Genomic DNA, 27,474 nt, shown 5'->3' on the forward strand with positions numbered 1-27,474 from the left:
CTTTCGTTGTGTTGGTGACAATTTACGCGCATGTATGTTCTCGCTCGTTGTGTCATGCTATCCCATTCGCGCATATGGACGCGTGAAAACACATAAACAAACTTGGTGGCTGATTCAATTTCATATGCGCAATTTTGTTCCGTGTTGCGTGTTCTCTGAGTTCAATAAGAAGAATAGCAGAATAACATGGGAAAAACATTCCGAAATCTTGGTACGGAAAGAAATCTCTAACGTATGTTGCTCATTAAAAAATCACATATTAATTTCATTAAATACATGGAGTTGAGCATGTTGATCATGCATGAAGACAGTTAATAAAAAGTCACTACCGGATCAGCTTATGCGAAAGCAAAACATGTATGAGCAAGTGAGACGGCAAAGCGCTGATGTTAACATGGCACACACATGAAATGTAAGACCCCGTGGGGGTTTTGGAGGTTTTGTTGTGACTATTTAATTTTGTTCACCAACACAATCACACACCTGTGCGAGCTTTTTGGCGGCCTCTTGAGCCCTGAAAATCCCTCACAACGACTTTCAAAAACGCTCGCCTGCGAGGAAAATTCGTACCGATTTGGACGGTTGGCGAACTCGTGAAAACCGGTTTTTGCCTAACGGTCAATGCGTTTACACACCCTGGAGTTCAGTACTTGCGGGGTTTTCGCCCGAAGATTGCCGAAGTTTGGCAACCGTCTGCTCCATCCTGTTCAGCGCTGGTGTGTTCGCTTCGCTCTCCGCTCCATTCTGCCAGCATTCGAAGCGTGTCTCCCGTGTTCCCCTACTTTAGGTAAGAATTTAGCTGTTAATTGATCGAAATTCAAGAAATACTTATCGAAAAACGAAAGATTACTGTCGGGAGTACGTTTTTCAATATGTGTTCGATGGATTGTGTACGGTGGTGTGCGAAAAAATGTGGATTAAAGTTTCTACGCCGTGTGATGAAATGAATCCACGCGTTTCAAAATGGCGGAAACTAACGCTACCGCCGGCTTCAGCCGCGAGAAATTTGCGGATGTAAAAATGTAGCCATTCCCTGGTGTGGCGATAATTGATGAGTGGTTTGTGAATAGCGCGATAAAAGTTGTGTCGATATTTTCGATCCATATTTCTGCATCAAAGCCAAATTTCCATTGTTTCGCGTACAAGGTCACAAATATTCACGCTTCTTCTTTTTATTCTGCCTTTTTTCCACAGCTCTCCGGCAGTACAAAACTTACATTCAGAATGGCAGATAACGAGGATCTTTTAGATTATGAGGAGGAGGACCAGACCGAGCAGGTGGTGGCGGAGACCACGGAACAGCCGAAGAAGGACGTGAAGGGTACTTACGTATCGATTCACAGTTCCGGTTTCCGTGATTTTCTGCTGAAGCCTGAAATTCTGCGCGCCATTGTCGACTGTGGTTTCGAGCATCCCTCCGAAGGTGAGTTGTCAAGCGATGTTTGGACATTCTTTTTTTTTCCTTGTTCTTTTTTTGTTCTTTCACATGATGAGACTTTCACAATATTTTAGTAGATAGGGACATCTGATCTAACGAAGTGATCGATTTGTGTTCATTTATCTGATGAAAGAATTAAAGAGCATTTTTTAGAAATGAAATATGATTCCTATATATGAACGCAGCATTAATAAAATGTTCGGTTTTGCCTTTGTTTGTTTTCCCAATTTGCAGTACAACACGAATGTATCCCGCAGGCGGTGCTTGGTATGGACATTCTGTGCCAGGCAAAGTCCGGTATGGGAAAGACGGCCGTGTTTGTGCTTGCCACGCTGCAGCAGCTGGAGCCGACCGAGAACGTGCCGTACGTGCTGGTCATGTGCCACACGCGCGAGCTCGCTTTCCAGATCAGCAAGGAGTACGAGCGGTTCTGCAAGTACATGCCCACCATCAAGGTGGCCGTGTTCTTCGGCGGGCTGCCGATCCAGAAGGATGAGGAAGTGCTGAAAACGACGACCCCGCACATCATCGTCGGAACACCGGGCCGCGTGCTGGCGCTCATCCGCAACAAGAAGCTGAACCTGAAGAACTTGAAACATTTCATCCTCGACGAGTGCGACAAAATGCTCGAACAGTTGGGTAAGTTGCTACTTTAGATTGAACTGTGTGTTCGTTGCTAGGGGGAAAGGGGGAAAAGGGTTTACATGATGATTTGATTACTATTTAGTAGATAGGGACAACTGAGTCACGACAGTGATCGATTTTGTTTTATCACGCACTGAACCAATCAAAACGAACCTCTGTCAGCTACAGCAAATCTTATTTGAACAGCTTTATAACCTAACTTTTTCCGTCCTTTTCCCTCAACACAGATATGCGGCGCGACGTCCAGGAGATTTTCCGTAACACACCCCACGGAAAGCAAGTGATGATGTTCTCCGCCACGCTGAGCAAAGAAATTCGCCCAGTGTGCAAAAAGTTCATGCAAGATGTAAATACCACCACTAGTTCTACTACTTCTACTTCCTCATCTACCTCTACCACTACTACTACTACTGCTACTCGTAATGTCAATAGGCGAAAGGAAAGTTACTGTGTCGATGGGAAAAGTTTGCCGAAAAGTTGTCATTCCAGTACGCTGTGGTTGGCCAGTACGTACTCCACCATCGTCGCTGGTGTTGCTGCTGCTGTGTCGATGCCGTCGTCATCGTCGGACGCGCAGTGTCTTGTTAAATCGTACCAAAACACTAAATCGATTCACCATGTCTGGCCGATCGCGGCATCCTAAAAGCATGCTAGAAATGCCAACCCGTGTAAAAAAAGCATAACCAAACACACTCCTCCGAGAGCTGTTCGCGTGAAGCCCATGAACTAGCAGCCGTGCTTTGGATGGATGTAGCCACCTACACCAAAGCGCTCGCTGTTCCTTCTCAAATGTTCGACTCCGTCCCTGCTGTGCCATGGGGCGAGGGAATTCTTCGAGAAATATGAAGCGTCGGAGCAACCGATTGAGAAGGAAGCGAAACAAACGGTAAGGGATGCGGAGCTGTTTTGCTCGGCAAACGTTGAAGAAAGCTGCTTCAACGTAAGTCACCAAGAAAGGTGTGCCTACTTCGACGGTCTCTATGCAATGGTGTTTAAAATGCAACCAAACCCGTAAACCACTACCAACCCCGATAATACAAAACGATCTAGTATTTCTGTAAATCCCAACTACCCGAGCAAACGTAACCGAACACGTGCTGTGTTTAAATACCATCGAAATCGTTCACACCTTGCATTCGCGGTCTTCTGTCCGTCGTCGTACAATACTTCCGTCGTGAACAGATCAACAAATGCGAGAACCTCTTTCCCAATGGATTTCGTTGCCCGTCTGCTTCGCATTCACAAAGTTGCATTAATGTACCAAAATGCAACTGTCCGATAAAAAAATCCCCTACAAGAGGTCGCAGCGCCGCAACAGAATATGCACCTAGAGTTGCATTAAAAAAAAGAAGAAAATATCAATTCAAGCCACATGTGCGTGCTGTTCGTGGGACGCGCACCCACAATCGGAACGAAGCGAATGATGTCTGTCGAGAGAGTCGCCTGCCCTCCCCCGTGTGCCTGTGGTGCGACGAACCGTTTGGCAAATAGATTCGATCGTTCTCTCTGTTGCTGTTGCATCTACCGAAGCATCCAACCGAGTCGCAGCGAAGGAGCCGTATGTAGTTATAATCGTAGATAAATGCTAACAACCGCATAAGCCGTTACTATCGTTTCAGGAGCAGAAATTACAGGACCTTCCGCGAGCAATAGAGCGCTGGTGGGGAGAACTGTATTTTTGCCATGTTATTCCTTTTGGGTAATCGTCATCCTATCGAGAAGCGAAAGAGGGAGCAAAGCCGAATAGAAAAAAAAGCGTGTCCCCTGCCAAGCACAACCAGCCAATGTTTTTCAGCTCGTGTTTGTTTTTGGCCAAACTTTCCCCACGATATGTGTGCTAACTTCATTCGTCTTTTAATTCGATAATGATTATTGGGTCTTTTTTTAGAGAAGTTCTATGACTGACACTTGTTCTACTATCAGTAACTTGAATAAGTTGTAGTATGATTTGGTTTTAAATTCGTAAAATTCCCGTGATAGCGTTTCATATCAAGTCTTTCGATGGACTAAACTTTTTATAAATTTATTCCAAATCGTATGATTGTCCTCACGCTCGTTACAGAATCTTGTAACAGTAACGTTTAACATTCCATATCGCGTCTTTGTCACAATCGAATTCAGTAGTAGTTAGCGCGCGAGCAGGAAAATTATCAAATTTTTCGATAGATAATCGATGAACACAATGGAAGGAAGCCAGTTGGTCTAATTTAGTTGCATCCTTTTTTATTTCCTCCCTTCGTTTCATGTGTGGCCGGTTTATGAAATCACCTTCAGCCCATGGAAGTGTATGTTGACGATGAAACCAAATTAACTCTGCACGGTTTACAGCAGCACTACGTTAAGCTGAAGGAAAACGAAAAGAACAAGAAGCTCTTCGAACTGCTCGATGTGTTGGAATTTAACCAGGTAGGATAAGTTTCTTTTTTTTTCCTCCATGATAACACCGTATCAACTTCTCTGTAACCGATTGTAACCATCATGCCATGCTTTACGCTGCTCTGCCTTAATAGGTTGTAATCTTCGTGAAATCCGTGCAACGTTGCATGGCGCTGGCTCAGCTGCTGACCGAGCAGAACTTCCCCGCCATCGGTATCCACCGGGGCATGGTGCAGGAGGAGCGCTTGTCGCGGTACCAGCAGTTCAAGGATTTCCAGAAGCGTATCCTTGTCGCGACGAACCTGTTCGGCCGCGGTATGGATATCGAGCGTGTGAACATTGTGTTCAACTATGATATGCCGGAAGACTCCGACACCTACCTGCATCGGGTGGCCCGTGCCGGCCGTTTCGGTACCAAGGGTCTGGCCATTACCTTCATCTCGGACGAGGCGGACGCGAAGATTCTGAACGATGTGCAGGACCGATTCGATGTGAATATCAACGAGCTGCCGGACGAAATCGATCTCTCCTCGTACAGTAAGTAGTTTAACGACACAGTTGGTGTTGAAGTACTCCTTTAAGGTATGGATATTGTAACATTATTGTTTGCTTTCTTTTTTTATAGTTGAAGGACGATAAACCGGGGAAAAATAAGCCCCCTGCCACAATGGGTGTGGTGGGCGCGAGCGCGTTATCCCATCGTATAGTAGTGCAACGTAAATTAAACGATACTTTAACTAACCATTGCTGCGTTGCGGGTGCCATCCGGCGCTTTGCTAGCAGTTTGAAATTTTCTGGCATTTTAAAAACTATTCCTTAAATGCTACTAATAACTATGAATAACTTTTGTAAGAAGATTGATTAATTTACCTATTGGCAAAGAATGTTTTAAGTAACAGTTGCAAAAGCTCACAACAATAACAACAATATACAGGCTCAACGAGACACGAATTCCGTTCATTTGCCCGCACTACACAAATCACAAAGTATTGCATGAGTTACACCCAATCGTGTATGAGCGTTTGGACAATTTTTCACAGTGGAAAAGAACTTCTTATGTTTTTTTATGTACTGCTACACACACTAGCTGTGTTTATTTGGCCACCTAGCAAAGGAAAAGTCCCGTGCAATCGGGCGGGACCGACTTTCACAACTCTATTGATGTTCAATAGCACTAGGATAATAGCAGTTGGTAAAACTACTTTTTAGTAAGGCTTGATAATTCTATGTAATTTTGAGAGAAACAAAACAAATAAAAATAATAACGATGTATTTAGTGTGAGGAAACACCAAAACACATTTTGATGAGGTTATTTTGTGAATTGTTTGAAAGAAAGCAGTGATGCGTGTGGGTTCGGATTAGGCTCTCTCATCAAATTATCAAAAGGATGTAACGTCAGGAGTAGTAGAAAACCCATCACCGGTTTTTAATTATTTATTTTAAAATCAGTCAGCTTTTTATTGCCAAGGTGCTGTGAGATACAGACAAAACAGAATACAAAATTTACCTACTAAGTAATACAAAAACAACATCCAAAAGTAAATCTCTATGCAAAAGGCCACTAGTTTAACAGAAACAAAATCACTGGGAGTTCGTGCGTCGAATCGTGCGTGCTTCTCCCTTCCTCCTTACAGCTTGCCCTTAGGCTTCTCACCGTACACGACCAACACTTCGTACATTTCACGCAGCGCCTCCTGCAGGCTGACGCGGAACCGTGCCAGATCCGTGTCCTTGTTCGACCGGAACGCTGACACACCGAACCACATGTCGTCCTCCTTCGGGTTGTAGCAGCATCCGTAACCGTCCTGCGTCAACGGTCCGTAGCACATGAACGCGTCGTACCGCGACGCGACCTGACTGGTGGACAGGCGCATGTGCGCACTCTTCTGCAATCCCTGATCGGCGTACAGCTCCGGCAGGGCCAGCCCGTTCTCCTTCGCCGTCAGCTTCAGTCCGAGCAGATGCCGATCCACTCCGTACCCCTGGATGGCCATCGACACGTACGCTTTGTGGGCGTTGATGGCAGCCTTCATCGCTTCCAGCTTGGAGCGCCCGTCCCGCTTCGGCTCGAGCATGGCGCGCGCGAACGCAACCGATTCCACCGAGCAGGAGCGGATCGTCTCGGTGCGGCCGTGCAGGTACATCCGGTTTTGGGCCGACTCGTAGTGTGCCCCCGGGACGTGATGCAGCCGATAGAACGCGTACTGGATCGCCATCTGGATGTAGCTGTCCGGGCTCATGCGCTGCGTTTTGATGAAGCCCTTGCCGTAGTCGGTAAAGTGCAGATAGTCCATCTGTATGTCGGCCGCCAGCTTGTCCACGAACCCAGAGGCCTGGTCGATTTCCAACCGTACCGCCGGTGTAACGTTAAAGTCCAGCTTTACCGCGCCCGCGCTCAGCTCGGCTTGATCCATCGTATTGAGGCACTTGCCGCTGCCGATGTACTCGAGCAGAAAGTCCGTCATCACGGCGATCGGTTGCCCCTCGGCCGGAGAGTGTTCGTACGTCAGCCCGTTGATACCGTTCGGTGCTACAACGAGCTGGATCGTTTTGTCGTACCATCGATTGCCACCGTTGGCAGCCGAACCGCCGCCATGGATCAGCAGATCGCTTGCCGTTACGATGTGATCGGTGCCCTGCTTCTGCGGCAGCTCGCGATCGATCGAAAGCACGAAAAGCGCCTGCTGGATGGATTCCACCGACGCTCGGTTGGTCGCGTCGGCCATCAGCGTTTCGTACGCCTGCGCCCAACTGTCCCGATGGTTGGCCGTGAGGATACCGAGCGGAGCGGCCCGACTATTCCCTTCCTTCGCGGCGATCTTCTTCAGCTCGGCAAGGATTTGCCGCTCGCTTACGATCCCACCAGCGGCAGTGAAGACCGGCAGCCGATAGTAGTGATTGTTGCACGCAACCACAATATGCCGAGAGCGTGGATTGTACTGTACCGAATCACGCTCCTTCCCCGGAATGCGACAGGTGCCGAAAATCTTCTCGTACTGCGACATATCCAGCGGCACCTTACCCATCATTTCCGGCTTGATCTTACCGCCGTCGATCAGCATCTTGTAGGCCAAGGCGGCGGAAACCATCTTGGCCGCATACTGCAACTGCTCGTCGAGCGTTTTGTAGCTGGCCCGGGGAAACACGAGCCCAGGGCTGGAGTACACGATGACCGGATCGCGGTACTCCATGTACGCACAGCGCAGCCACCAATCGGCAAGCCAGTTGTCTTTCTGGGCCGCGCGCTGTTCCAGCAGACTCTGCAGCTTCTGGCCGATTCCGCCTGGGACGGTAAACTTCTCCACCGCCCGCTTAGTGCCGGCCAGCGTATCCGCATCGACGTGCGGTTCAATCGATCTTACCAGCTTCTGCATCGTGTCGGCCAGCTTCGGGACGGGTTGGCGCTGTAGCGCTAGCGGTCCTGCCCCGCCGGCAGCAGCAGTTGCGTAGTTTTGCTGGGACGTTGGACACATTTTGCCTGATGCGTTTGCCGCTGGAGATGATGCACTGGCGGCCGTTAAAACTCTCCCGAGTGGTGAAGCTATGGTTCGCGATTGAATCAAGCGAGTCATGTTCATTTGACTGGGGGAGGCAACGGTTGAACTTTGGACCTAGGAGAAAAGAGTTTGAACCCGCTGACCTGCGTGCACTTCTGCCGCCAAGGGCAAACTAAAGACACGGAACGGGTAGAACCGTAAAAAAAGGTTCCGATTCGGCTGAAGCCACACAATTACTGGGCAATTTTTCGGAGCCTTGCCCGTCGCACGCAGAACACACAACCCGTTGCTCCACGTAAGCAACGCGAGCGTATAATGGGCACACAATACGTTCCACTGTTTCCACTGGGCCAACCCGTTTTCGGCAGCGAACGGGGGTGGGTGAACGGCAGCGAAACTAGTTCCTTGTTGCTCCGGTTTTGTTGTTGGAATCGTTCGGCTCTAGAAAGTGAAAGTAAATACGCTGATGTTTGTGAGGGGTTGTTATGCGAAGTGGCACCCCTTTGGAGGAACGACTGCTAATACCACGGAGAGAAGAATACGGCAGCTGATAAAATGATACGTTCTGTCATCTGTGCGGTAATGTCTGAAACCAACACAAGCACATATTTATAGCACGTGCATATGTGTTGGCCTAATTACGTACGAAACAATGGAGGAGGGTTTTGAACAACAATTGCATAGTGAAAAAATATTAAAACTAAACTTCAAATAAAAAAAAAATGGTTCCATTAATGGAGGACAATTCCTGGATGTGATATTTAAAGAATATAAAAGAAATATAAAAAAAATTGTACCATATCGAGAGGATTTCTGTTTCAAACATAAACTATATTGTTGTGTGAACTCCCAGATCCTCTCAGATCTGGCAAAACTCTTGTAATTGCTACATTTCCTCTCGCCTGTTTCGCTCTTCCGCTGCGTATCATTATTGCTAACACCGCCCAATGCTTCCATACAATAGGCAGCAGCTACCACATGGCTCGCTGAACGCCGGACAGTTTGTTGTAGTCGGCCAGATGACGCCACACGATACGGCTAACGCGCCACCGGTGCACGATACCGCGTGAGCGAGACGTTACTGCGCACCGTTCGCGTACCCGCACCAGCGAGGAGTCGCGCGGAAACGCCTCAATCTCTTTGCTGGCAATTTCCCGCAGTTCCACCGGCAGGATCGTGTTCTTCCGGAGTGAGTTAACGCGCAGCCGGGCGTCGGCATGCTGCACCACGCACTGGCGACGTTTGTGGTCCTTGATCATACGCCAGTCGGCCCATTTGTTGCGTACTTGCTGGAGCTGCGTGGAAAAGTGTTACCGTTAGCGTCTAGCTTGATATCGTACTGCGTTTGGTAATCATTCTCTTACCCGATAGCCGGCCAAATTCTGGCCACACGTTACAAATCGGGATACAAAACCCACCACCGACATTGTGAACTGGTCGCGAGCACCTCGTTTTGCACCGGCTGATGTTGTTTTTTGGGGTGTGTTTACGTAAGGCCCACGCAGGCACAACAAACAGCTGTCAACTGCCCCTTTTCGCAGAAACGTCAAGCCACGACCAAGGCGAACATTTCCGTTTCGAAGCAGGCCGTACGCTGGTGCGGCATTAGTTTTGCGTCAATACATATAATTTTAATTTCCTGATTTTTTAGAATCTCTTCCAATACACGGCAAATAAACATGGATCTTCCAATGGAGCATGCGCTGCGCCGGTCGATGCTGCTGATCCGTGGACAACCGGACAAAGTGGACCACCTGCAGGACATCCTGTTCGATACCGCCATCAAGTACACGCACACCGGCTACCGGGTACTGTTCTTCACCCGAAAGCCCCTGGAACGGGTGGCGACCAGCATACGCGAGCAGTTTAGCGATCTGTTCAAAATGATCACCTTCATCTACGTGCAGACGATCGATGCGACGATGAAGCGATTGCTCGATCTGCAACGCTGGACCAACTGCATACCGGGATTGATCATAGTCGAATCGTTTGATTTGCTAGTAACGCCGAACCCGAACGATGGCCAGTCGAAACAAGACTTTCAGCGTTCCCTGGTACTGTCCCTGTTGGCCGATACGGTGCGTACGATTTCGGTCAAACAGAAGGGCACGTGCAATTGTATCGTGACGCTCAATTACGGTTCGCTGGAAACGTTACCGGTGGAGCTGTTTTATCGTGAACACAACGTGCTCGATGTGAATCATGTGCACGAATCGTCGGACATTCTGTCGGTGATGATGGAAAACGAACACAGTATTGCTAATAATTTACTATGAACGTCAAAGAGGAAGCTTGATAATAAGACTGAATTGGACGAATAGTTTCATGTATGTAAGTTCCTTAACAAAAGTTACCTGGCTTAAGAAAATCATGTTATACACAATCACATAGACATTTTATTCTATTAACGGCGACTCTTTCCTTCTGCACTGTTCCACCTATCCTAACAACCGAACAAAGCCAATGAAAAGAACAACATCCTGCCACCGGGGATTGCTGGTCCGGCACCCTTACTTCGCCCACTCAAAGTTAGCGACCAGCGCAATATGATCCGATGGAAAGACGAGCGACGGAATCGCCTGATACAGCGACAGTTCCTCCTCGCTGGGCATCGGAATCACGTCATTCACGTTCAGTGCGCCGCGCATGAAAAAGATGTAATCGATGCACGCCTTAAACCCGACCGTGTAGTTAGTGTACTCCGGACACCCGCAGGCCGATCCCATCTGGAACGGTTGCGAAAGCGAAACACCCTTCACCGCTTCGTCCACGTTGCTGACCCAATCGGGAACGTCCGGTCCGACGGCCTGCTGCGTCATAAGCTGGTAGATGCCACATTCCGGCGTGGAATTAAAGTCACCACAAAACACGAGCGCCAAATCGCTCACTTCCGATAGTTCGTACTGCTGCCGGATGCGCTCGTGCTGCTCGCATACGTACTGCATTGCATATCCCATCTGCAGCAAGCGCACGTGGTCCGCGTCCGGCGCGAAGTACAGGTGCGTGTTGGCGACGAGTAGATGCTTCCGGGGGTCATGCTTGCTCCGTAGCAGGGTAAGCTGCAGTGCAGTGGAACGGTTCGCTATCCGCTCCACCAACGGTAGGTTGTCCCGTATCCTGTCCCACAGCTGGGGGTAGCGTTCCAAAATTTCGCTTAAAATAACGCCATCCTTTTCAAGCAGTCTGTAACAAACGAAAAAACGACATTCATAAAACAAGCGTGGTGTGCTGAGCAACAGTGCAACTCTTTACTGTTACTTACTCGAACTTGTTCAAATCGTAAAACGTTGCCAGTCCCTCCGCCACCTTGCCCTTCGCTTGATAGTGGCCGGCAAGGTTTTTGCGGCTAAAAATCGGCACCAAATCCAGGCTGAAAACCTTCGTGTCGACCTCCTGCAGACAGATGAGGTCCGCCCGGTAGCCCAGTATCTCCTTCACGAACAGCTGCTTCCGGTAGTCGATCTCGAGCGCGTACGGTGCGGTGTAGCCAAACAGCACCGTCCGGCTATACTCACTGTCCGTGTACAGATCGGCCAGTATGTTGTACGACACCACCCGGAACTGCCCATCGCGCAGCTTCTGCTGCGTGAACAGATGCCGCACTTCGAACGGACACAGCCCCGGGCCGGCCTGTACTGGCTGGGGCGAAATGATTTCCGTCAGCGGTCCCGTACGGCCCGCCTCATCCGTCGGTGTGCAGCTAAACTTCAGGTGCAGCCCCACGTCACCCTTCTGCACCAGATAGGACAGCTCCGACCCGACCGGATCCCATTCGATCTGCTGCGCATTGCCCGACTCGGGCATGCGGCCCCGCGACCAGCAGTACGCACTGCACTCCGGTGTGGCAAAGTGTAGCTCCAGCCGGGACGGTGAGACGTAGAAATCGGCCAGTATCGATGTGGGCAGTTTGACCGCATGCACCTCCGGGCTGTTGTAGGCAATTTGAAAGTCCGCATCCATCACGGTAAGCTGCACGTTCGGGTGGGTCGTTAGCTTGGCGAGCATGTCGGCGATGGTCATGTTGGTAAGCCGTTCCTCCGCCGTGCCGAGGGACACGACCACCGGTACCGGATCCGCAGATCCTTCCACCGGCGGTTCCTCTGCGCCGCCATCTTCGGTCGCTTGTCCGGCGGGTGCCTTTTTCGCCTTTTTCCGTTTGTTTTTCTTCTGGAACTCTTTCTCCACGTTCACCCGGATACGGTCCAGGCTGCTGTCGATCTGCTCCGTCAGGTTGCGGTTGAAGTTGAACACTTTGTCGATCTTGTACCGGTCCAGCACCAGGTGAAAGCTGATCTGACACTGCTCCTCGCCCGGCAGCTGTTTGAAGTAGGCGGTTCTCATCGCAAAGCGTTGCTTCGGGACAAAGTTCGAACCGTGCCGGTGGGTATATCCTGTGCAAGGATACGGCGAACGCAGCGGGAGGGTTGTTTTCAATCGTATCCTACCGTACAGACGGGCCGAACTCAACATTGAGCTAGGGTGAAGGAACTGCTGCTGCACGATCGATCGGATGAAACGGACGCACGGGACACGAGGTGCGACTACATGACAGGTTTGTTTTCAGACAGCCATGACAGCATTTGGGAGGCTGGGTGGACAATTCGAGACGATTGAAGGCTGATTACAGTCCATAATTACATTTTTAGCCCGCTTGCTTGTTCACCAAATTTCTAAAAAAGAGAAAAATGCTTTTCAGGTCACGTGTAGCCGCATGTTTCACACGTGTTGCGCCGCATTGTTGTTATTTTATGCTGCCATGTAGCGGGTCTATGTCAAACTGGTGTGTGAGTGTGTGTTAGCGAAAACGTCTATGGACGTACCTCTCCCCAAGCAGGCTGTGAGGTAACGTAAACAAAACCGACCAGCCGGTGCAAAAACAGAGCAGCGTGCAAGGAAGATTATTTCTACCATCTCAAATGGTATCATAAAATGATAAACTCTCTACAATCAAGTAGATTACAGTTGCAAGAGAATACCTGCCAAGTTGAAAGTTGCAATATACCGGGACCATCTGTGGAGGCGTACTGAAAAATACCGATAGTGTGAGCAAATATAAACAATACAATTCCATTATCATCATCATCCTCCTCCAGTTTGCAGCTGATAAGATTGGACTGGACAATCCAACCAACGTATTGGACACACTGAGTGACATATAGTCTCCTACCGAGCTGCGTATCAACAAGATCGATTGATAACGCGAACAACGGGGAGCGCAATTTAAAGCTCTTCCCACCAGCGAAACCCCAAAACAGATAAAGTGTGTGCAAAACGATGTTTCAGGCGTTGCAACGAAGATCCTCCAAGCTGTCTGTACTACGGCAGGCCCGAAATCAACAGCCCCGCATCACATACAGCTCCAGACGACAGTATGCCTCGTCCGGCGAGGGAAGCAAAGGCGGCTCCGGCAAACCCAGCGGAGATTTTTCCGACCAAGTAGAAGCGAACAAGGATAATCCTATCTCGCGCACCCTAAAGCTGATCGGAAATGATGTGCAGCGGATGAAAAAGTTCATCCTACCGAGCAGTTACACAAACCCAGGTGCTAAGGGTGATTCCACCGATTCCACGCATTCGATCGAAAACTACCTCGAACGATACCGAAGGGACGGGTTTCAATCGCACTGCGACGTGCTCGTAATCGGCGGTGGCGGTGTCGGATCGTCCATAGCCTACTGGCTGAAGAAGCGAGCCCGCCAGGGCCTGAACGTGGTGGTGCTGGAGAAGGATGCAACGTACGCGCAGGCCTCCACCTGCCTGTCGGTGGGCGGTCTGCGGCAGCAGTTTTCTATCGTCGAAAACATCCAGATGAGCCTGTACGGGGCGGATTTTATGCGCAACAGCCGGGACTATCTGGGGGACGACGTCGATCTTAACTTTACCCCGCACGGCTACTTGCTGCTCGCGAGTGAGGCGGGCGCGGAACAGCTGGAGCAAAACTCGAAGCTACAGTGTGCGCTCGGGGCGAAGAATGAGCTGCTGACGGCGAAACGGTTGAAGGAACGCTTTCCCTGGATGAACACGGAGGGCATTGCGCTCGGGTGCCACGGGCTGGAGAAGGAAGGATGGTTCGATCCGTGGGCACTGTTGTCCGGGTTCCGGAAGCGTGCCATCGAGTACGGCGCCCACTACGTGGAAGGGGAGATGGTTGGGTTCGGCTTTCGGCAGCAGCCGGACATACTGGCCGAAGGCATCGAGGAAGGTTCGTACGAAGGGATCGATCGGGCGTTCGTAAAGATGAAGGATGGTGAGATGAGGGAGATCAAGTTTGCCATCGCCATCATAGCGGCCGGTGCGCAGTCGGGTGCGATCGCCAAGATGGCACGCATTGGGACGGGGAAGGGCATGCTCTCGATACCGCTTCCGGTCGAGCCGCGCAAGCGGTACGTGTACGTGTTCCAGTGCGAGAATGATCAAGGGCCGGGAATCAACACGCCGCTCACGATCGATCCGAGCGGGACGTACTTCCGGCGGGACGGGCTGGGTGGGAACTATCTCGGTGGCAAGAGTCCACTGCCGGAGGAGGAACCGCCGGTCGACAATTTGGACGTTGATCATACGTTCTTCGACAAGACGGTGTGGCCCAATTTGGCGCAGATGGTGCCGGCCTTCGAGGCGATTAAGGTGAAAAACGCCTGGGCCGGATACTACGAGTTCAATACGTTCGATGAGAATGGTATTGTGGGGCCACATCCGTACTACAACAATCTGTACATAGCGACGGGCTTCAGCGGGCACGGTAAGCATTCATTCGGCGAGGGCTTTTGGTGACGGATTTTTAAATTAATTGTATTCTTTTGATGTTTCAGGCATTCAACAAACACCGGCCGTCGGAAGGGCAGTGTCGGAAATGATCATTGATGGTGGATTCCGAACAGTCGATCTCACACGGTTCGGGTTCGATAGGATCATCGTCGATCAGCCAATGTACGAGGCAAACATTTTCTAGTCCAAACGGCGAGAGTTTGTTGAGATTGTTACAATCCTTAAATAAAATATAAGTCATACTTTCTAGACAAACCCCAATTCTGTCGGTCCATCTTTGAAACGAAAGCTTTATTTAATCTCGATCGCTGAAACACACACAAATCCTACTATTACTACTTATTAACAAAACAAAATGCAATGAAAACAAATGTAACGAACGCGCGCGCCCGCTTAAATGGCGCGTTATTCGTTGGTCTTTTAAATAAACTGTTTCGTTGCCCCTCGGTTGATGTTGCTGTTAAATATTAGTTGCCACAAAAGGCGATTGGTGGTGGTGGTAGTCAAACCCGTCCGGTCGTGCTGTGGTGGAGTGCTCCACGATCAGCCACATTTACTTAAACTGTCCCGGCGTTGGTCCGAACAATCCTCCGGCCTGCTTGCTGGCGGCACGCGACGGTGCAAAGCCCAGCATCTTCTGGATGTTCTGCCGGATGGACATCGTGCAGAGGATGTAGAGAAAGATGAAGGAACACTCGGTGTAGTCATCGCCGGGCAGGTTTCGATGGCTTAGCCCCTGGATCCACGAGATTGGCACGAAGGGTAGGCGGGCCACAATTCGCCCATCGAAACTGTGCGTAAGAAGGCGTGGAGACATGATAAGTTAGACAGCGAGTGGTCACCAGCGCAGGGCGCTAACTTACATGCTGTTGAACATGCTGAGCAGTGCGGTGAACGCGAAACCGATGGCAAACATTGACTTCATCTTGACCAGCGACAGATCGCGGTTGTTGTTCTTCAGCTTTTCCTCATCGCGTTCGATTTTCTTTTTGTGGTTCTTGTCTAACGATTCGCCGAGCGTTTCTTTCCGTTTTTCCACTGCAAAGAGGAACGAACCAGCATTAGCTATGCGAAGCTAAAGTGCACCAGACAACGGTGGGGCGCCAAAGACTTACATTTTTTGCTCTGCTTTTCGACTTCTCCCTTCAGCTTTTGGTACTTTTCCGTGCGATAAACCATCACCCAGGTTAATCCTAGAATTGGCGAAAGGGAGAACATGGATTGAGCATGTTAATTTGTACATAAATAGTCACCGTTCTACTGCTGCTCGTTTCACACTTACCTTCTCCCAGCAGTGCGGTGAAAATGGATATGAAAACAATTAGCAGCGTATCGGCCCACATGTTGGTCGAGCTTGTTGGAAGGTTTTCGTGGCTGGAAGCGTACTTTTTGATACACAATTTAAGGAATAATCCACAGCAATTGGTTTTTTCTCCTTCAAGTGTGTTCGCACCTGCTGATTAGCAGTTTGTTGGTTCCGTATCGGTGCGGGGTGGATGGAAAAGTGTCATCTGCTTTGGTTGATGTGGAACAACATTTGTTGCCAAAGCAACTCCGCAAAGCTATACGCACCCGGGGCGCTTCACGCTTTCAGCACGTTGCTGTAACCGCACTCCCTAGTGCTCGAATAAACGTCACCGAACTGCTCGGGAAGAATGACAAGACGAAAGGAGCTGCTCGAATTTCCATGACTTGGCACAAAACACACACAAAACACATCGTCCGTGCATCGCGAATAAATCTCGCTACTCTTTGTGAAGCATTTGCGAAAAAACCCCCTGCGGCACATATCGGAGTGCAGCGTAAAGGATAAGCGTAGCCCGTCGTGTGTGTGATAAAAGAATTGTTTGTCGTCCGTTTTAGCGATGGTTTCGCAGACTGCAGCAGCGGCCGCCCCAGCCGACCCCATCGTGGATGTGGAGATGGAAAGTGCCGAAGATGCGGAGGCCGCAAAGAAAGACGCGGAGCTGCTGGCGGTCCAGGAAATCCGTGACCATGCCCGACAGATCGACAAGGCGGTCGTGAGCAAGGAGCCGCGCTTCATACTGCGCGTGCTGCGTTCGCTTCCGACGACGCGCCGCAAGCTGGCGCTGGTGGTGGTGCGCTCGCTGGCCGTGCAGCTGTACCCGGCCGGACCGGAGCGTGACGGAATAATGGCGTACATCGAGGACTATCCGGCCGGAGCGCAGGAGCCGGAGCTGCCCCGTCCCCGCGCCGCCATCAAGAGCCCGGTGCCGGAGGTGGACGCTTACTTCCATCTGCTGCTGCTGGTGCGCCTGCTGGACAAGAACGATCTGCCGAAGGCGACCAAATGCTCGCAGGATCTGATGGCGAAGGTGGTCGGGCAGAACCGCCGATCGCTGGATCTGATTGCGGCCAAGAGCTACTTCTACCACTCGCGGGTGGCCGAACTGAACAACGATTTGGAAAGTATTCGCTCGTTCCTACACTCCCGGCTGCGTACGGCCACACTGCGGAACGATTTCGAGGGCCAGGCGGTGCTGATCAACTGTCTGCTGCGCAACTATCTGCACTACTCGCTGTACGATCAGGCGGACAAGCTGGTGAACAAGTCGGTGTTTCCGGAAACGGCCAGCAACAACGAGTGTGCCCGCTTCCTCTACTACCTGGGGCGCATCAAGGCGGCCAAGCTGGAGTACAGTGTGGCGCACAAGCAGCTGGTACAAGCGCTGCGGAAAGCACCCCAGCAGGCCGCGGTCGGATTCCGCCAGACGGTGCAAAAGCTGGTGATCGTGGTGGAGCTGCTGCTTGGCGATATACCAGAGCGGAAGGTGTTCCGACAGGCTGCACTGCGCCGCTCGCTCGGCCCCTACTTCCAGCTTACTCAAGCGGTGCGGATGGGCAATCTGCAGCGTTTCGGCGAGGTGCTGGTTAACTTTGGCGAACAGTTCCGTCAGGATCACACGTTCACGCTGATCATTCGCTTGCGGCACAACGTCATCAAGACGGCGATCCGTTCGATCGGCCTGGCGTACTCGCGCATCAGCCCGCAGGATATTGCGCGCAAGCTTGGCCTGGATTCGCCCGAAGACGCCGAGTTCATCGTGGCGAAGGCGATCCGCGACGGCGTGATCGAGGCCACGCTCGATCCCGAGAAGGGGTACATGCGCAGCAAGGAGAGCACCGACATCTACTCGACCCGTGAACCGCAGCTCGCTTTCCATCAGCGCATTTCGTTCTGTCTGGATCTGCACAATCAGAGCGTGAAGGCGATGCGCTACCCGCCCAAGTCGTACGGAAAGGAGCTGGAAAGCGCCGAGGAGAGACGGGAACGGGAGCAGCAGGATCTGGAGCTGGCGAAGGAGATGGCCGAGGAGGATGACGATGGATTCTAAGCACTCGGCAGCAAAAAAAAAAGGAACATCAACATCAGAGAAAAGCTATGCGCCCTGGTGTATCCAAGCGTTTGGAGTGTTGGAGATCGTATCTTACAAAACACAAACTCCAGAAATAGGTTCATTTAATGGTTTGTTCGTCGTGCAAAATGCGTATTTCCCTTTTTTGAATAATAAAGATAGGAACTGCTACAATTTCTACACCTAAAACGGGTTTTGAGTTCTTTCATGTGGTCAGTTCTCTGCAAAACATTCGAAAGATTCATCTTACTAAATTGCACCAAATTATTGTTTGAAGTACCTTAACTGAATTGCAATGTAACATAAGCTAATTTTGTAAGATGTAATGATAATGAAGCCGGAGTTGTAGAATCTCGTGAAATTTAAATTCCTTTCTGAACGCTCCTGAAGCCGAAAGTCAAGCAGTAAAGAAATTTAACATACTGGGCCTGTTTTTCAAGAAAATTAATGATGGCTCATTTGTTTTAGATTATTGTGTTTGTTAGTTGCTATGGTTTAGCGAAATGAAAGAATTGATTTATACAGCAAACAACAACTTAATTCGCTATTTTAAAATTGTACAAACATTTTACCCCATTCCAGGTTCAAAATAAACCGGTCGACCAACCGGAGTTTTCGTTAAAAATTGGCGTTTTTTGACAGTAGCTTCGTTAAAAGGTGGTCGATTGCAGCAAGCAAATCTGAGCCCTGATTTCGTTGCCAAGCAAGCGGAACGATTTGTCGGAGCCAGAACTGACCGAGAGACATTTCTTGTCGCGTTTATTTTCTGTAGCAGCTCGCGTACTCCATTGTGTGTTCGGAAATTGTAGTGTTAAAAATTGGTGTGGTCAACGCGGAAACAAAACGCATAAAACACGCTTCGCAGCGGGAACCGATCCAAGCGCGTCCCTGACTGCTTTCCTGTGCGATTGCGGAGAAAAAAAAGGTATGCTGCGGTTTCGGAGCGGAAGGATACACACAGATGATCACGGCGACAGCGGCCAGTGTAGGGGAAAGGATTTTTTTTACGAAAATAGCGGGGCAACACACCGACCCAATAATGGTGGATGGGCATGAAAACCGAACAGGACAGTGCGTAATTGGAAACACTATTCTAATGCTTCCCCCGGGTTGGTTTGGTTTGCGGAACCTGAACGCGTGCCTGCCAGTGAAGTAGATAAGAAGAAAACAGACTCGCAAGAAACAGGCGAACTGTGGAAAACTGCACAGTGTGCATGGGTGTGTGTGTATGTGTTTGCGTGTGTGTGGGTTTGCCTGCAAAAGATCGCAGTAATCCGCGGCGGGGCGACCCATCACTTTTGACAGCCGCAGCAGCGTATCTCGGGCTGTAGCAACGATTCTAGAGTGAACCATTTTCCGGCCATATCGGAACGAGAGATCGCGTGGAGCTCGTACGGTGCCGCTCTGCATGAAGAAAGTGCCCCAGGTTCAAGCACCCCCCGTCCCCGCCCTCACTCAACACAACCCGGATGAAAGGCCACCGAGGAAGGAGAAGGAGTGTTGTTCTTCGTTGACAGTGTACATGCCCCGTGTGCATGTGTGTGTATGGGTATCTAGTTGTGTGGGCTAGTGCGTACACGGTTGAAATGTGTGCGTGTATGTGTGCTATGTGCAGTTTATTTTTTTTTTCGTTCCGGAAAAGATTAATTTTCTCAGGGACATCAACCACACCAACCCAGAGCCGTGCCGACGAGGATTGTTGTGAAGAAAGTGTTATCAAAGTGTTGAATGGAAGATAAAACTATTCTCCGCCCGCAGCCAATCGGCTCGACACGGGGGATGTACATTTTTTGGAAAGGACTGTAATAAACTTCTCGGAAGGGCCGAAATGACGAATCCTCCTCTGGTGCGTATTGCGAACTCTCTAGCCCGTGTGTGTGTGTGTTCTGGCGGATGATTAGAAAGGCTTCGGCCCAAGCGGCCCAAGCGCAATAGGCGGAAGGTTAATGGGTGATTTTTGATTCACTGTGAGACTGTGGGTCGGTGCATCGGGCTCGGGCGAGTGCAGCACCCTTGGCCCAATTTTATGTCACAGCATCACACACATGCACACACCGCCTCACCCCCAAGGCCCAACGGTGGAACATGCCCAATAGCACCCTTTCATGTAGAAATTAGCAAATGTTTTGTATAAAAATGAAGCTTTTCGCTCAATTTGCGTCACTAAGAAGTGTTCTACATGTTTGTAAATCCAGCCTACGTTGCCATTTTGAACGGGATTGCAACCAGTTGTCGATGACTCCTCCTTGCCACTCGCTGCTTGCTCTGATGACAAAGTTTAGTTGCACATTTGTGCGTGCGTGCGTTTCTCGCTACACGGGTATGCTCGAGCATTGCACACTCCTCTCTGTGTGAGTGTGCGAAGAAAGCAGCTAGGGAGCGCACAGAAGAAGAAAAAAAAAACACTACGCAAATCGCGGAAAGAACGTGGTGCGTGGGGGTTGGTGGGTCAGGGGGTCCCATCCATTATGGTGTGGTGTAATAGTAGTAGATTAAGCGACAATAGTGTTTTCGTCTGCAGCAGTGAGAAATTGTAATATTGTATTGTTTTTCTCCCTTTTCCTCTTTTAGGTGGGCCTTGCGCCTCCGTCGGATAAAAACTACTCCCTCTATTGATTGGTGACCAATTGGGGAGGTGCGTAAAACGACAGGAAAACCCCCCTACTCGCTGTCGAAGTTCTTGCGGATACAGACATGAATGATACATGGCTCACAGTTTTAAAGACAGCTGGACAAATGCATGCTACTATTTAACGCTGGGCCGTGCAGAGAATGGATGTAAGCCAAACGACGGCGCCGGCTGTGTACGTGAACTACTAATTGACTGGAATCGGCCGATCGGGTGTACGGTTGACCATCAGCACTGCCACTAGCGCGTGCCCCTTGGTGAATACCTATTGCCCTGGTGAAGGGGCCAGGCCAGACCAGGTCAGACCAGAAAGTGGCTCAAAGGCCAAACAACCGTCTACTGGCTCGAGGGAGAAAGTAAACAAATCCGTCGAACAGAACGACAACAATAACGCTCGTCAGCAACGTGTTACTGCAACACGGCACACAGCACGCACCAACACATCGGATCGGTAAACGACCACACTACTTTTGGCGGTGCGAAAAAAAAAGAAAAGAAAGGAAGAAAACAACCTCCACACACGGAACAGAGCAACACAAACCCCGAACTTCGCGTGCACCGTAGAATCAAATGTGTTGCTGGAAATGATTTGTAACGAGGACGTCGTCGGTTGGTTCAGAGATCTGAAGAGCTACAGCAGAATAGACACGATGTGCATCATGCTGAACATGTGCCTGCCGTTCGAGCTGCGGTTCCTCGGCACGTACCTGGAAGAGCTGGGCCGGCGGGACGCACCGGAGCTGCGTGGTGCCGAGCTGAAGGTGAACAATCCGCAGGAGTTCATCGCGGATATTGCATCGGGCGAACCGACCGACCAGCGGATCCGGCGCAAGATGGCCCTGTTTCTTGCGCTGTACCGGGCGTGCAACCATGCGTACGCGAACGAGCTGTTCAAAACGCTCGAGGGTTGGGGCGCGCGGCCCGATCTGCAGCGGCTGTTCGAGGAGGACGATCAGCAGGAGCTGCTGCTCGTGTACACGATGGCCACCAATCATCCGGTGTTTTCGTTCGAGCAGCGGTTGCACTGTGGCGAAATTTTTAGCAAGCTGAAATCGTTGGAACTGAAAGCAGCTGCTAGCCCACGGTCGGCGGAGCGTGAGGAGGTGGCGCTCGAGCAGCAACAGCAGCAGCAGCAGCACCATCACTCGCAGCAGCAGCAACAGCAGCATCTTCATCAGCATCATCAGCAGACACCATCGCAGCATCATTCGATGGATTCGTTGCATAGCAACAGTCCGCAGCAATCGCCAATACAGCAGCAGCAGCAGCCACACCATCAACAGCATCAACCGCAGCATCTACAGAACTCGACACCTCCACCGGCCGTGCCGCCCCCGCCCGGTACGGCAACGCTTCACGCACTGCCACCGAATGCGGCACTGTCGATGCAGAATCTTCCCCAAGGGCCGTCCTCGCTCGGGCAGCCGATCACGCTGACCTACGCAGGATTGCCCGGATTGACGCAGGTAAGGTGCTGGTGAAGGGGTTCTTTTTTCGGGTACCAATGGCCAAGAACACAAAGAAGAAGAATTTTCAATGATAAACATTTTGTGCGATTATTTTCGACCCAAAGCAAGTGAATCATTAATGTACAATATCATCGCTTATTGTCGTTACAGACGCTTGCTAATGATGTCACGCTTACTACGACGCACTTCCTGGACCCAATGCATTCGCTGCCGGTGCAGACAGACTTTACGATTCCTCCGCCAGGACCACCAGCCGGAACCGTGTCATCGCGGTGGGTTCAATCCGTTTACCAGCAGGTAACAAAAGAATCTATCATAATGATTAAAAAAAAGTTCGAACTGCTATTGTGTCCAGCTTCTGATAATTTGTGTCAATTTATTTCTTCCTCCTCTTTTTCCCTGCTGCTGTTACACTTCTATCAGCTATCTTATCCGCCTCCGTCATCATCGCCCCACATGAGCAACCCATCATCGCCGATTCACAGTCGCACGACAAGTCCAACCCGCATTCACCCGAGCAGTGTGCAGCATCGAATAAGCCGCAACCAGCAGAATGACCAGCAACAACAACAACAACAGCAGCAACAACAGCAACAACAGCAACAACAGCAACAACAGCAACAACAACAACAGCAGCAGAATCAATCACAAATGCAAAGCTTAAAATCTGTTGATGAGGTAGCGAAGAACTACTCGCGGGATGGTTGGCCAAGGAAAGATCTAACGTTGGGTTTTTGCCTTTCCCAGGACCAGACGATGGTGATGCTGAGCCAGATGCAGCTGCGAAACGGCATTCGGCAAGCGCACAACACGTTGCCGCGACAATCGAAACAGAGCTACGTCAGTCAGCAGCTTCCGCCATATCATCACCAGCAGCAGCAGCAGCAGCATCATTCGCAGCAACGGGATAGCGGTGGCAGTGGGATCTACCATACGGCAAACTACAACGTCAAGGGTGTCGGGGGCATGATGATGGACATCATGAATCATCAACCGAACTCAACCGGCAGCGATTCGGGCAGCTCGATCGGTTCCACGGGTGACGTGTCGCCGCCGGAAACGCCCGGCGTGGTGCCAGCGACCACCATCTCCACGATTCCACACGTCCGCTCGAATCGCTCGAGCAACATGCGCAACATAAACGGCCGGCTCGAAAAGCCTTACCCACCAATGTCATACTCACAGATGCATCAGCTACAGCAGACGGTTGCGCAGCAGCAGCAACAGCAACAGCAGCAGCAATTTGCTGCATCCGACCTCATGGTTACGAGTACGGCACAGAATTTTCTCACCACCGGCACGACTAACGGTGCTACGATGAGCAGCACCGGCAACAATGGGGCCACTGGCAGCGGCGTTGTGTCGGGAGGGGTGCTGATCAACCAAGCCGCTGTCGCTGTCCAACCGCAGCCGGGCCAGTTTGTGTACGCGGGTACACCGGCCACCTTTCCGCAGGTAAGCGTATCGCACCGGTCCGTCGCTAGTGCGGCCCTGCCGCACGGTACCGCCTTCCGGACGGCGCCGGCCTACGCGCAGACAATTCAGCAGCAGCAGCAGCAGCAGCCACAGCAGCAAGCGGCCGAACCGATACTTTACCAGTACCATCCAACGGCGGTGGTGGCCGCTACCGGAGTTCCGGGCCAGACGGTGGTAGCTAACAGTACGCTAGCGTTTCTGCCTCCGCAACCGGCATCGACGGTAGCTAGCACGCAGACCGGTCTGCCCGGTGCCGTTCGGTCGTCCCCCTCGCCCCAGATCGGTTTGCTACAGCAGACCAAAGTGCCTGGTGGTGGTGGTGGTACAGTAGGCAGCAGCTCGGTGGGAGTGTACGGAGCGACCAGCACGCTGCCGTACACAAGTGCGGCACCGTCGTGTTACAACTGCGGCTCCCTAAAGCATACCGGCCTCGATTGCCCGGAAGCGTCGATGGAGGATATGACGCGAACGTCTAACTTCACCCTAGATTACAACACAATAAGCAACAGTGCGACGTCGCCGAGCACGGTAACAACGCCGACGACCACCACGATACCGTTACTGACCGGTGGAGCGCATGTCAATAACAATACGACGCCGGGAGCGGGCGTCAGTCCCTCCGTGGATCTGTCCGCGGGCATATCCACCAGCGGGGTAGCATCCGGGGAGAGCGGCACTGCAGCTAGCAACAGTAGTAGTAGTAGCAGCAGCAGCAGCAGTAGTAGCAGCGGCAACAGTAGCAACAATAGTAGCAATACTACAAGTGGCAATGGTAACAAAAGCAACAATAGCACCAGTCTCAGCAGCAATATGATCAGTGCCAGCAGTAATAGCAATAACAACAATAACAACAACAACAACCATCATCATCAACAGCATCATCATCATCACCACCATCATCACGCCAATAGTGGAAGCGTGAGCAGCAGCAGCAGCAGTAACAGCAATAACAGCTCCATGGATGTGCCCTTGACCAGTAGCCTGTTGCCGGTGGACGGTGTCAGCGGTAGCAACAACAGCAGTGCCAGCAGTGGCAACAGTGGTGCTGCTGCTGCCCCTGCCATGGGACTCAGTGGCAGCACTGCTAGCGCTAGCAGCGGCAACAACAGCGCCAGCGGCACTAGTGGTGGTAGTAGTAATAGTAGCAATCTCGTTAGTGCTAGCGGTAAGTGATAATCATTGGAGGGAGTTAGAGTAATCCGGTCGAACCGTTGTTCGGTTCTGGTGGCAGCAGCACTAGCTGCGTCCGTTGCTGCCGTAGCGGCGCTTCTTCGTTCGTTTCCCTTGTCGTCCACTTCGCTGCATTCTGCCAACACTACTGACCACCGTGCTTGATGAGCACGCTGACGCCGGGACGTTCTAGAACACGCGGAATGTCCTGTACGAGCCGCAAGGTGGAGAGGGAGATGGAGATAGAGAGAGAGAGAGAGAGAGAGAGAGAGAGACCGAGAGAAAGAGGGCATGTATTGATGTTTTACAGCTGCTATCCTTTCATTTCTCCTTCGGCATATGATCTCGTAAGGATGTGTCCCATCTCTTCCTTAATCAAGTGTGGTACGCAGTGTTCGTTCCCTCGTTTTACGAAAGATAAGCATATTGGGTTTTTTGTCCGTAATTTCTTGCGCGGAACTTTCCGCTCCGTTGTAAGGATAGGCATGCTTCGCCAGCCGAATGTTTAGCTCAGCGCCATGCGCATCAAGTGCGCAAGCAATCACTGTCCTCTGTTGTTTGCTGGCCCGACCTCAAAGCATCGAAAGACACGAAGGATAGATTTATTTTGTTATGCGTATAAACCAGCTAATGTTAGACATATCTTCCCTTTCGGCTTGGGTTCAGCATGCTATCCCGTCACTATGATGATGGATGAGCATAGCAGGGGAACGCTAAAGCGAGAAGACGAGTGTCAAACATCGTTTGGGTGTAGGTTTTTCACACTATGTTATTGTAGTGACCTCTTAGAGTTAGGGTAGGATAGAAAGATTTTATAATTGCAGCAACAACACAGCAGCTGTGCGCGGCATTGACGAAATCCTCCAGCACAGGATGGACATCAGCATCCCTCTCGAAGAAAAAAGAAAACAATTACATTAAAAAGGGTAGCAAAAGGGCGAAAACCCCGCGCTTCTACTGCTGTGTGCGGCGATAAGCGTAGTACGATCGTGATAAGAAATCGTACCGTTGAAAACCTACCCTCCCCCCTCCTCGAACATGCTTTAGACGGTTACGCAAAGCACGACAAAGGTGTCACGTGTTGTGCATCTGCTTTGATCATAATGTTTTGCGCGATAATGTATGTGTATGTGTGATTGTTTAGTATATGTTTCGAAAGGTTTTACATTTTGTTGCCAATTTAACAGTGAATCACCACCCTCCCAATAATAGCCCGAGTGTGTGAGAAGTAGACATTCAGGCATTGTAGAAATTTTAATTCAGGTTTTGTGCCATCGTGAAATATTGAGACAAGGGCAGCAGATTTCCCGGTTTTCTTGAATGCTTTAATGCTGTATTCTAATGAGATGTGGTGTTTGTTACATTGCGCTACTAATATTGGCAAAATTGCACTCTCTTGGTTTTGCTTTCGATACGTGCGCTCTGTGCTTTTTTTTAACATTACTTCACGTTGAACTTTAGAAATTTGCTTTCGTTCTGAAACAATCATTCGCATTTTGGATGTGTTTAGGTGTACAGTTACAAGGGACAACAAACCGGTTTTTAGCGCATAGCATAAGCATAGTAGCAGATAGTTAAATTAACGACGTATGTATGCTTACTACTGGGACAGGAAGAAACATGCTGAAGCGAGTAGCAAGAGGGAAAAACAATAAAACAGCATGGCCAGGCAGGAAAAGAGCGAACCCCCGAAGCGCGCATGTTGGTTGCGGTGGTGGTATTGTCATCATATAGCCTCAAGCGTAATGCATTCGAATATGTGTTATCCTATCTTCGATATCGATTGTATGTTTCGTGTCGTAGTGCTGCTGAAACGACGGTAAACGCGTCCCACAGTCTGTCATTTTGACCGTTGCCCGTTCATGATACGTTAAAGCTTTAAACCGGCCGGTGTGAATGCTTACTCGGTTAAGATGAAATAATGGCTATAAACAAAATAAAACACGGGAGAAAAGTACATAAATGTACGCGTATTTTACGCATGAAAGCATAAAGATTGGATAGGGGCAACGAAAGGAAAATGAAACAACTTCAAAAAAAACACGAAGATAGGCTACAACTCAGCTAAGCTTTCTGTAAAGACCGTCTTTTTTGTTGTTTGTAAAGACAGCTTCTAAAGCTCTGCAACCCGAACGATGAAAGTTTGTGCAACAATCCAAAAAACGCATAAGCATGGATCGAATTTGAAGAACAGCAGAAAAATGCATAAGAAAACCCAACAAAAAAAAGTCTGTTAGTTATTTACGAATCATACTAAGGAAAGGAAAATCACCAGAAACAAAAAAAAAGGCAAACCAATCAATAAATGGAAGCAAAAAGGTATACTATGTAAGTCTCACCACATTAATAGTGTTTAAGATGCGCAGTACCGTTGATAATAGTGTGGTTGGGTTTTAGTTAAATTAAAATTTGAAATTTTAGAACGGCAAATATGCTGCGTTGGAAGCATTCGTTTCGGCTAGGGACAGTTTTTATGGACGTCGCACATGGAACGATGTACTGTCCGGTGTACATAGAAAAGGATCGTGAAGCGTTGCTCGAAGCTGCAGATGCTACTGTGCTACAGAAGACGAACCAGAGAGAGAAAAGAAACAAATGAAAGTGTATGCAACAATCGGCTCGACCTGTACA

General features: G+C 50.1%; 9 protein-coding genes across 11 annotated transcripts; 5 read left to right on the forward strand and 4 right to left on the reverse strand.

Annotated features, from left to right (window-relative positions):
• The first annotated feature begins 655 nt into the window (after positions 1-655).
• On the forward strand, positions 656-5,758 carry LOC120900567 (ATP-dependent RNA helicase WM6). The gene is made up of 7 exons (XM_040307706.1): positions 656-787; positions 1,195-1,423; positions 1,673-2,077; positions 2,311-2,429; positions 4,358-4,489; positions 4,594-4,996; positions 5,085-5,758. Exons 2-7 carry the CDS (start codon positions 1,225-1,227, stop codon positions 5,096-5,098), a joined length of 1,272 nt encoding a protein of 423 aa, XP_040163640.1. The 5' UTR covers positions 656-787; positions 1,195-1,224; the 3' UTR covers positions 5,099-5,758.
• A 97-nt stretch (positions 5,759-5,855) lies between these two features.
• LOC120900566 (carnitine O-acetyltransferase-like) lies at positions 5,856-8,541 on the reverse strand. Its single transcript, XM_040307705.1, has one exon. The coding sequence runs from the start codon at positions 8,036-8,038 to the stop codon at positions 6,089-6,091; it is 1,950 nt and encodes a 649-aa protein (XP_040163639.1). The 5' UTR covers positions 8,039-8,541; the 3' UTR covers positions 5,856-6,088.
• Positions 8,542-8,751: 210 nt separating this feature from the next.
• On the reverse strand, positions 8,752-9,469 carry LOC120900126 (28S ribosomal protein S14, mitochondrial). Its single transcript, XM_040306739.1, has 2 exons — positions 9,322-9,469; positions 8,752-9,252 (listed from the first exon to the last, which is right to left on the reverse strand). The coding sequence occupies exons 1-2, from the start codon at positions 9,382-9,384 to the stop codon at positions 8,929-8,931; spliced, it is 387 nt and encodes a 128-aa protein (XP_040162673.1). The 5' UTR covers positions 9,385-9,469; the 3' UTR covers positions 8,752-8,928.
• Positions 9,470-9,507: 38 nt separating this feature from the next.
• Positions 9,508-10,365, forward strand: LOC120900124. 2 transcript variants are annotated; one of them, XM_040306737.1, is made up of 2 exons: positions 9,508-9,546; positions 9,609-10,365. In XM_040306737.1, the coding sequence occupies exon 2, from the start codon at positions 9,637-9,639 to the stop codon at positions 10,231-10,233; it is 597 nt and encodes a 198-aa protein (XP_040162671.1). In that variant the 5' UTR covers positions 9,508-9,546; positions 9,609-9,636; the 3' UTR covers positions 10,234-10,365. The 2 variants fall into 2 exon arrangements, with proteins under 2 accessions (XP_040162671.1, XP_040162670.1); XM_040306736.1 differs by having other exon boundaries at positions 9,518-9,554.
• On the reverse strand, positions 10,326-12,690 carry LOC120900121 (2',5'-phosphodiesterase 12). Its single transcript, XM_040306732.1, has 2 exons — positions 11,220-12,690; positions 10,326-11,140 (listed from the first exon to the last, which is right to left on the reverse strand). The coding sequence occupies exons 1-2, from the start codon at positions 12,425-12,427 to the stop codon at positions 10,468-10,470; spliced, it is 1,881 nt and encodes a 626-aa protein (XP_040162666.1). The 5' UTR covers positions 12,428-12,690; the 3' UTR covers positions 10,326-10,467.
• Positions 12,691-12,823: 133 nt separating this feature from the next.
• Positions 12,824-14,983, forward strand: LOC120900122 (FAD-dependent oxidoreductase domain-containing protein 1). The gene is made up of 3 exons (XM_040306733.1): positions 12,824-12,997; positions 13,051-14,696; positions 14,767-14,983. The coding sequence occupies exons 2-3, from the start codon at positions 13,232-13,234 to the stop codon at positions 14,904-14,906; spliced, it is 1,605 nt and encodes a 534-aa protein (XP_040162667.1). The 5' UTR covers positions 12,824-12,997; positions 13,051-13,231; the 3' UTR covers positions 14,907-14,983.
• A 9-nt stretch (positions 14,984-14,992) lies between these two features.
• Positions 14,993-16,234, reverse strand: LOC120900125 (calcium load-activated calcium channel). Its single transcript, XM_040306738.1, has 4 exons — positions 16,005-16,234; positions 15,838-15,915; positions 15,586-15,760; positions 14,993-15,513 (listed from the first exon to the last, which is right to left on the reverse strand). Exons 1-4 carry the CDS (start codon positions 16,063-16,065, stop codon positions 15,276-15,278), a joined length of 552 nt encoding a protein of 183 aa, XP_040162672.1. The 5' UTR covers positions 16,066-16,234; the 3' UTR covers positions 14,993-15,275.
• Positions 16,235-16,399: 165 nt separating this feature from the next.
• Positions 16,400-18,288, forward strand: LOC120900123 (probable 26S proteasome non-ATPase regulatory subunit 3). The gene has a single exon (XM_040306734.1). It carries the CDS (start codon positions 16,588-16,590, stop codon positions 18,076-18,078), a length of 1,491 nt encoding a protein of 496 aa, XP_040162668.1. The 5' UTR covers positions 16,400-16,587; the 3' UTR covers positions 18,079-18,288.
• A 536-nt stretch (positions 18,289-18,824) lies between these two features.
• On the forward strand, positions 18,825-26,872 carry LOC120900132 (probable serine/threonine-protein kinase yakA). Of its 2 annotated transcripts, none has more exons than XM_040306753.1 (5): positions 18,825-19,024; positions 20,671-22,194; positions 22,348-22,494; positions 22,621-22,875; positions 22,945-26,872. In XM_040306753.1, the coding sequence occupies exons 2-5, from the start codon at positions 21,313-21,315 to the stop codon at positions 24,844-24,846; spliced, it is 3,186 nt and encodes a 1,061-aa protein (XP_040162687.1). In that variant the 5' UTR covers positions 18,825-19,024; positions 20,671-21,312; the 3' UTR covers positions 24,847-26,872. The 2 variants fall into 2 exon arrangements, with proteins under 2 accessions (XP_040162687.1, XP_040162688.1); XM_040306754.1 differs by lacking the exon at positions 18,825-19,024 and adding an exon at positions 19,533-19,945.
• Positions 26,873-27,474: the final 602 nt, after the last annotated feature.

Source organism: Anopheles arabiensis, chromosome 3, assembly GCF_016920715.1.
Source record: "Anopheles arabiensis isolate DONGOLA chromosome 3, AaraD3, whole genome shotgun sequence".
Lineage (NCBI taxonomy): Eukaryota > Metazoa > Arthropoda > Insecta > Diptera > Culicidae > Anopheles > Anopheles arabiensis.

Bases quoted from the DNA above. Each gene is read 5' to 3' on its own strand.
- LOC120900123 (XM_040306734.1), top strand. From the start codon at position 16,588: ATGGTTTCGCAGACTGCAGCAGCGGCCGCCCCAGCCGACCCCATCGTG.
- LOC120900121 (XM_040306732.1), bottom strand. From the start codon at position 12,427: ATGTTGAGTTCGGCCCGTCTGTACGGTAGGATACGATTGAAAACAACC. The intron at 11,141-11,219 runs GTAAGTAACAGT...CGTTTGTTACAG, and splicing joins TACGATTTGAACAAGTTCGA to ACTGCTTGAAAAGGATGGCG.
- LOC120900122 (XM_040306733.1), top strand. From the start codon at position 13,232: ATGTTTCAGGCGTTGCAACGAAGATCCTCCAAGCTGTCTGTACTACGG. The intron at 14,697-14,766 runs GTAAGCATTCAT...TTGATGTTTCAG, and splicing joins GACGGGCTTCAGCGGGCACG to GCATTCAACAAACACCGGCC.
- LOC120900125 (XM_040306738.1), bottom strand. From the start codon at position 16,065: ATGTGGGCCGATACGCTGCTAATTGTTTTCATATCCATTTTCACCGCA. The intron at 15,761-15,837 runs GTAAGTCTTTGG...TCCTCTTTGCAG, and splicing joins CGAAAAGCAGAGCAAAAAAT to TGGAAAAACGGAAAGAAACG. The intron at 15,514-15,585 runs GTAAGTTAGCGC...TCTTACGCACAG, and splicing joins CTCAGCATGTTCAACAGCAT to TTTCGATGGGCGAATTGTGG.
- LOC120900126 (XM_040306739.1), bottom strand. From the start codon at position 9,384: ATGTCGGTGGTGGGTTTTGTATCCCGATTTGTAACGTGTGGCCAGAAT. The intron at 9,253-9,321 runs GTAAGAGAATGA...TTTTCCACGCAG, and splicing joins AGAATTTGGCCGGCTATCGG to CTCCAGCAAGTACGCAACAA.
- LOC120900566 (XM_040307705.1), bottom strand. From the start codon at position 8,038: ATGAACATGACTCGCTTGATTCAATCGCGAACCATAGCTTCACCACTC.
- LOC120900124 (XM_040306737.1), top strand. From the start codon at position 9,637: ATGGATCTTCCAATGGAGCATGCGCTGCGCCGGTCGATGCTGCTGATC.
- LOC120900567 (XM_040307706.1), top strand. From the start codon at position 1,225: ATGGCAGATAACGAGGATCTTTTAGATTATGAGGAGGAGGACCAGACC. The intron at 2,078-2,310 runs GTAAGTTGCTAC...CCCTCAACACAG, and splicing joins CAAAATGCTCGAACAGTTGG to ATATGCGGCGCGACGTCCAG. The intron at 4,490-4,593 runs GTAGGATAAGTT...CTGCCTTAATAG, and splicing joins ATGTGTTGGAATTTAACCAG to GTTGTAATCTTCGTGAAATC.
- LOC120900132 (XM_040306753.1), top strand. From the start codon at position 21,313: ATGATTTGTAACGAGGACGTCGTCGGTTGGTTCAGAGATCTGAAGAGC. The intron at 22,195-22,347 runs GTAAGGTGCTGG...TTGTCGTTACAG, and splicing joins GATTGCCCGGATTGACGCAG to ACGCTTGCTAATGATGTCAC. The intron at 22,876-22,944 runs GTAGCGAAGAAC...TGCCTTTCCCAG, and splicing joins GCTTAAAATCTGTTGATGAG to GACCAGACGATGGTGATGCT.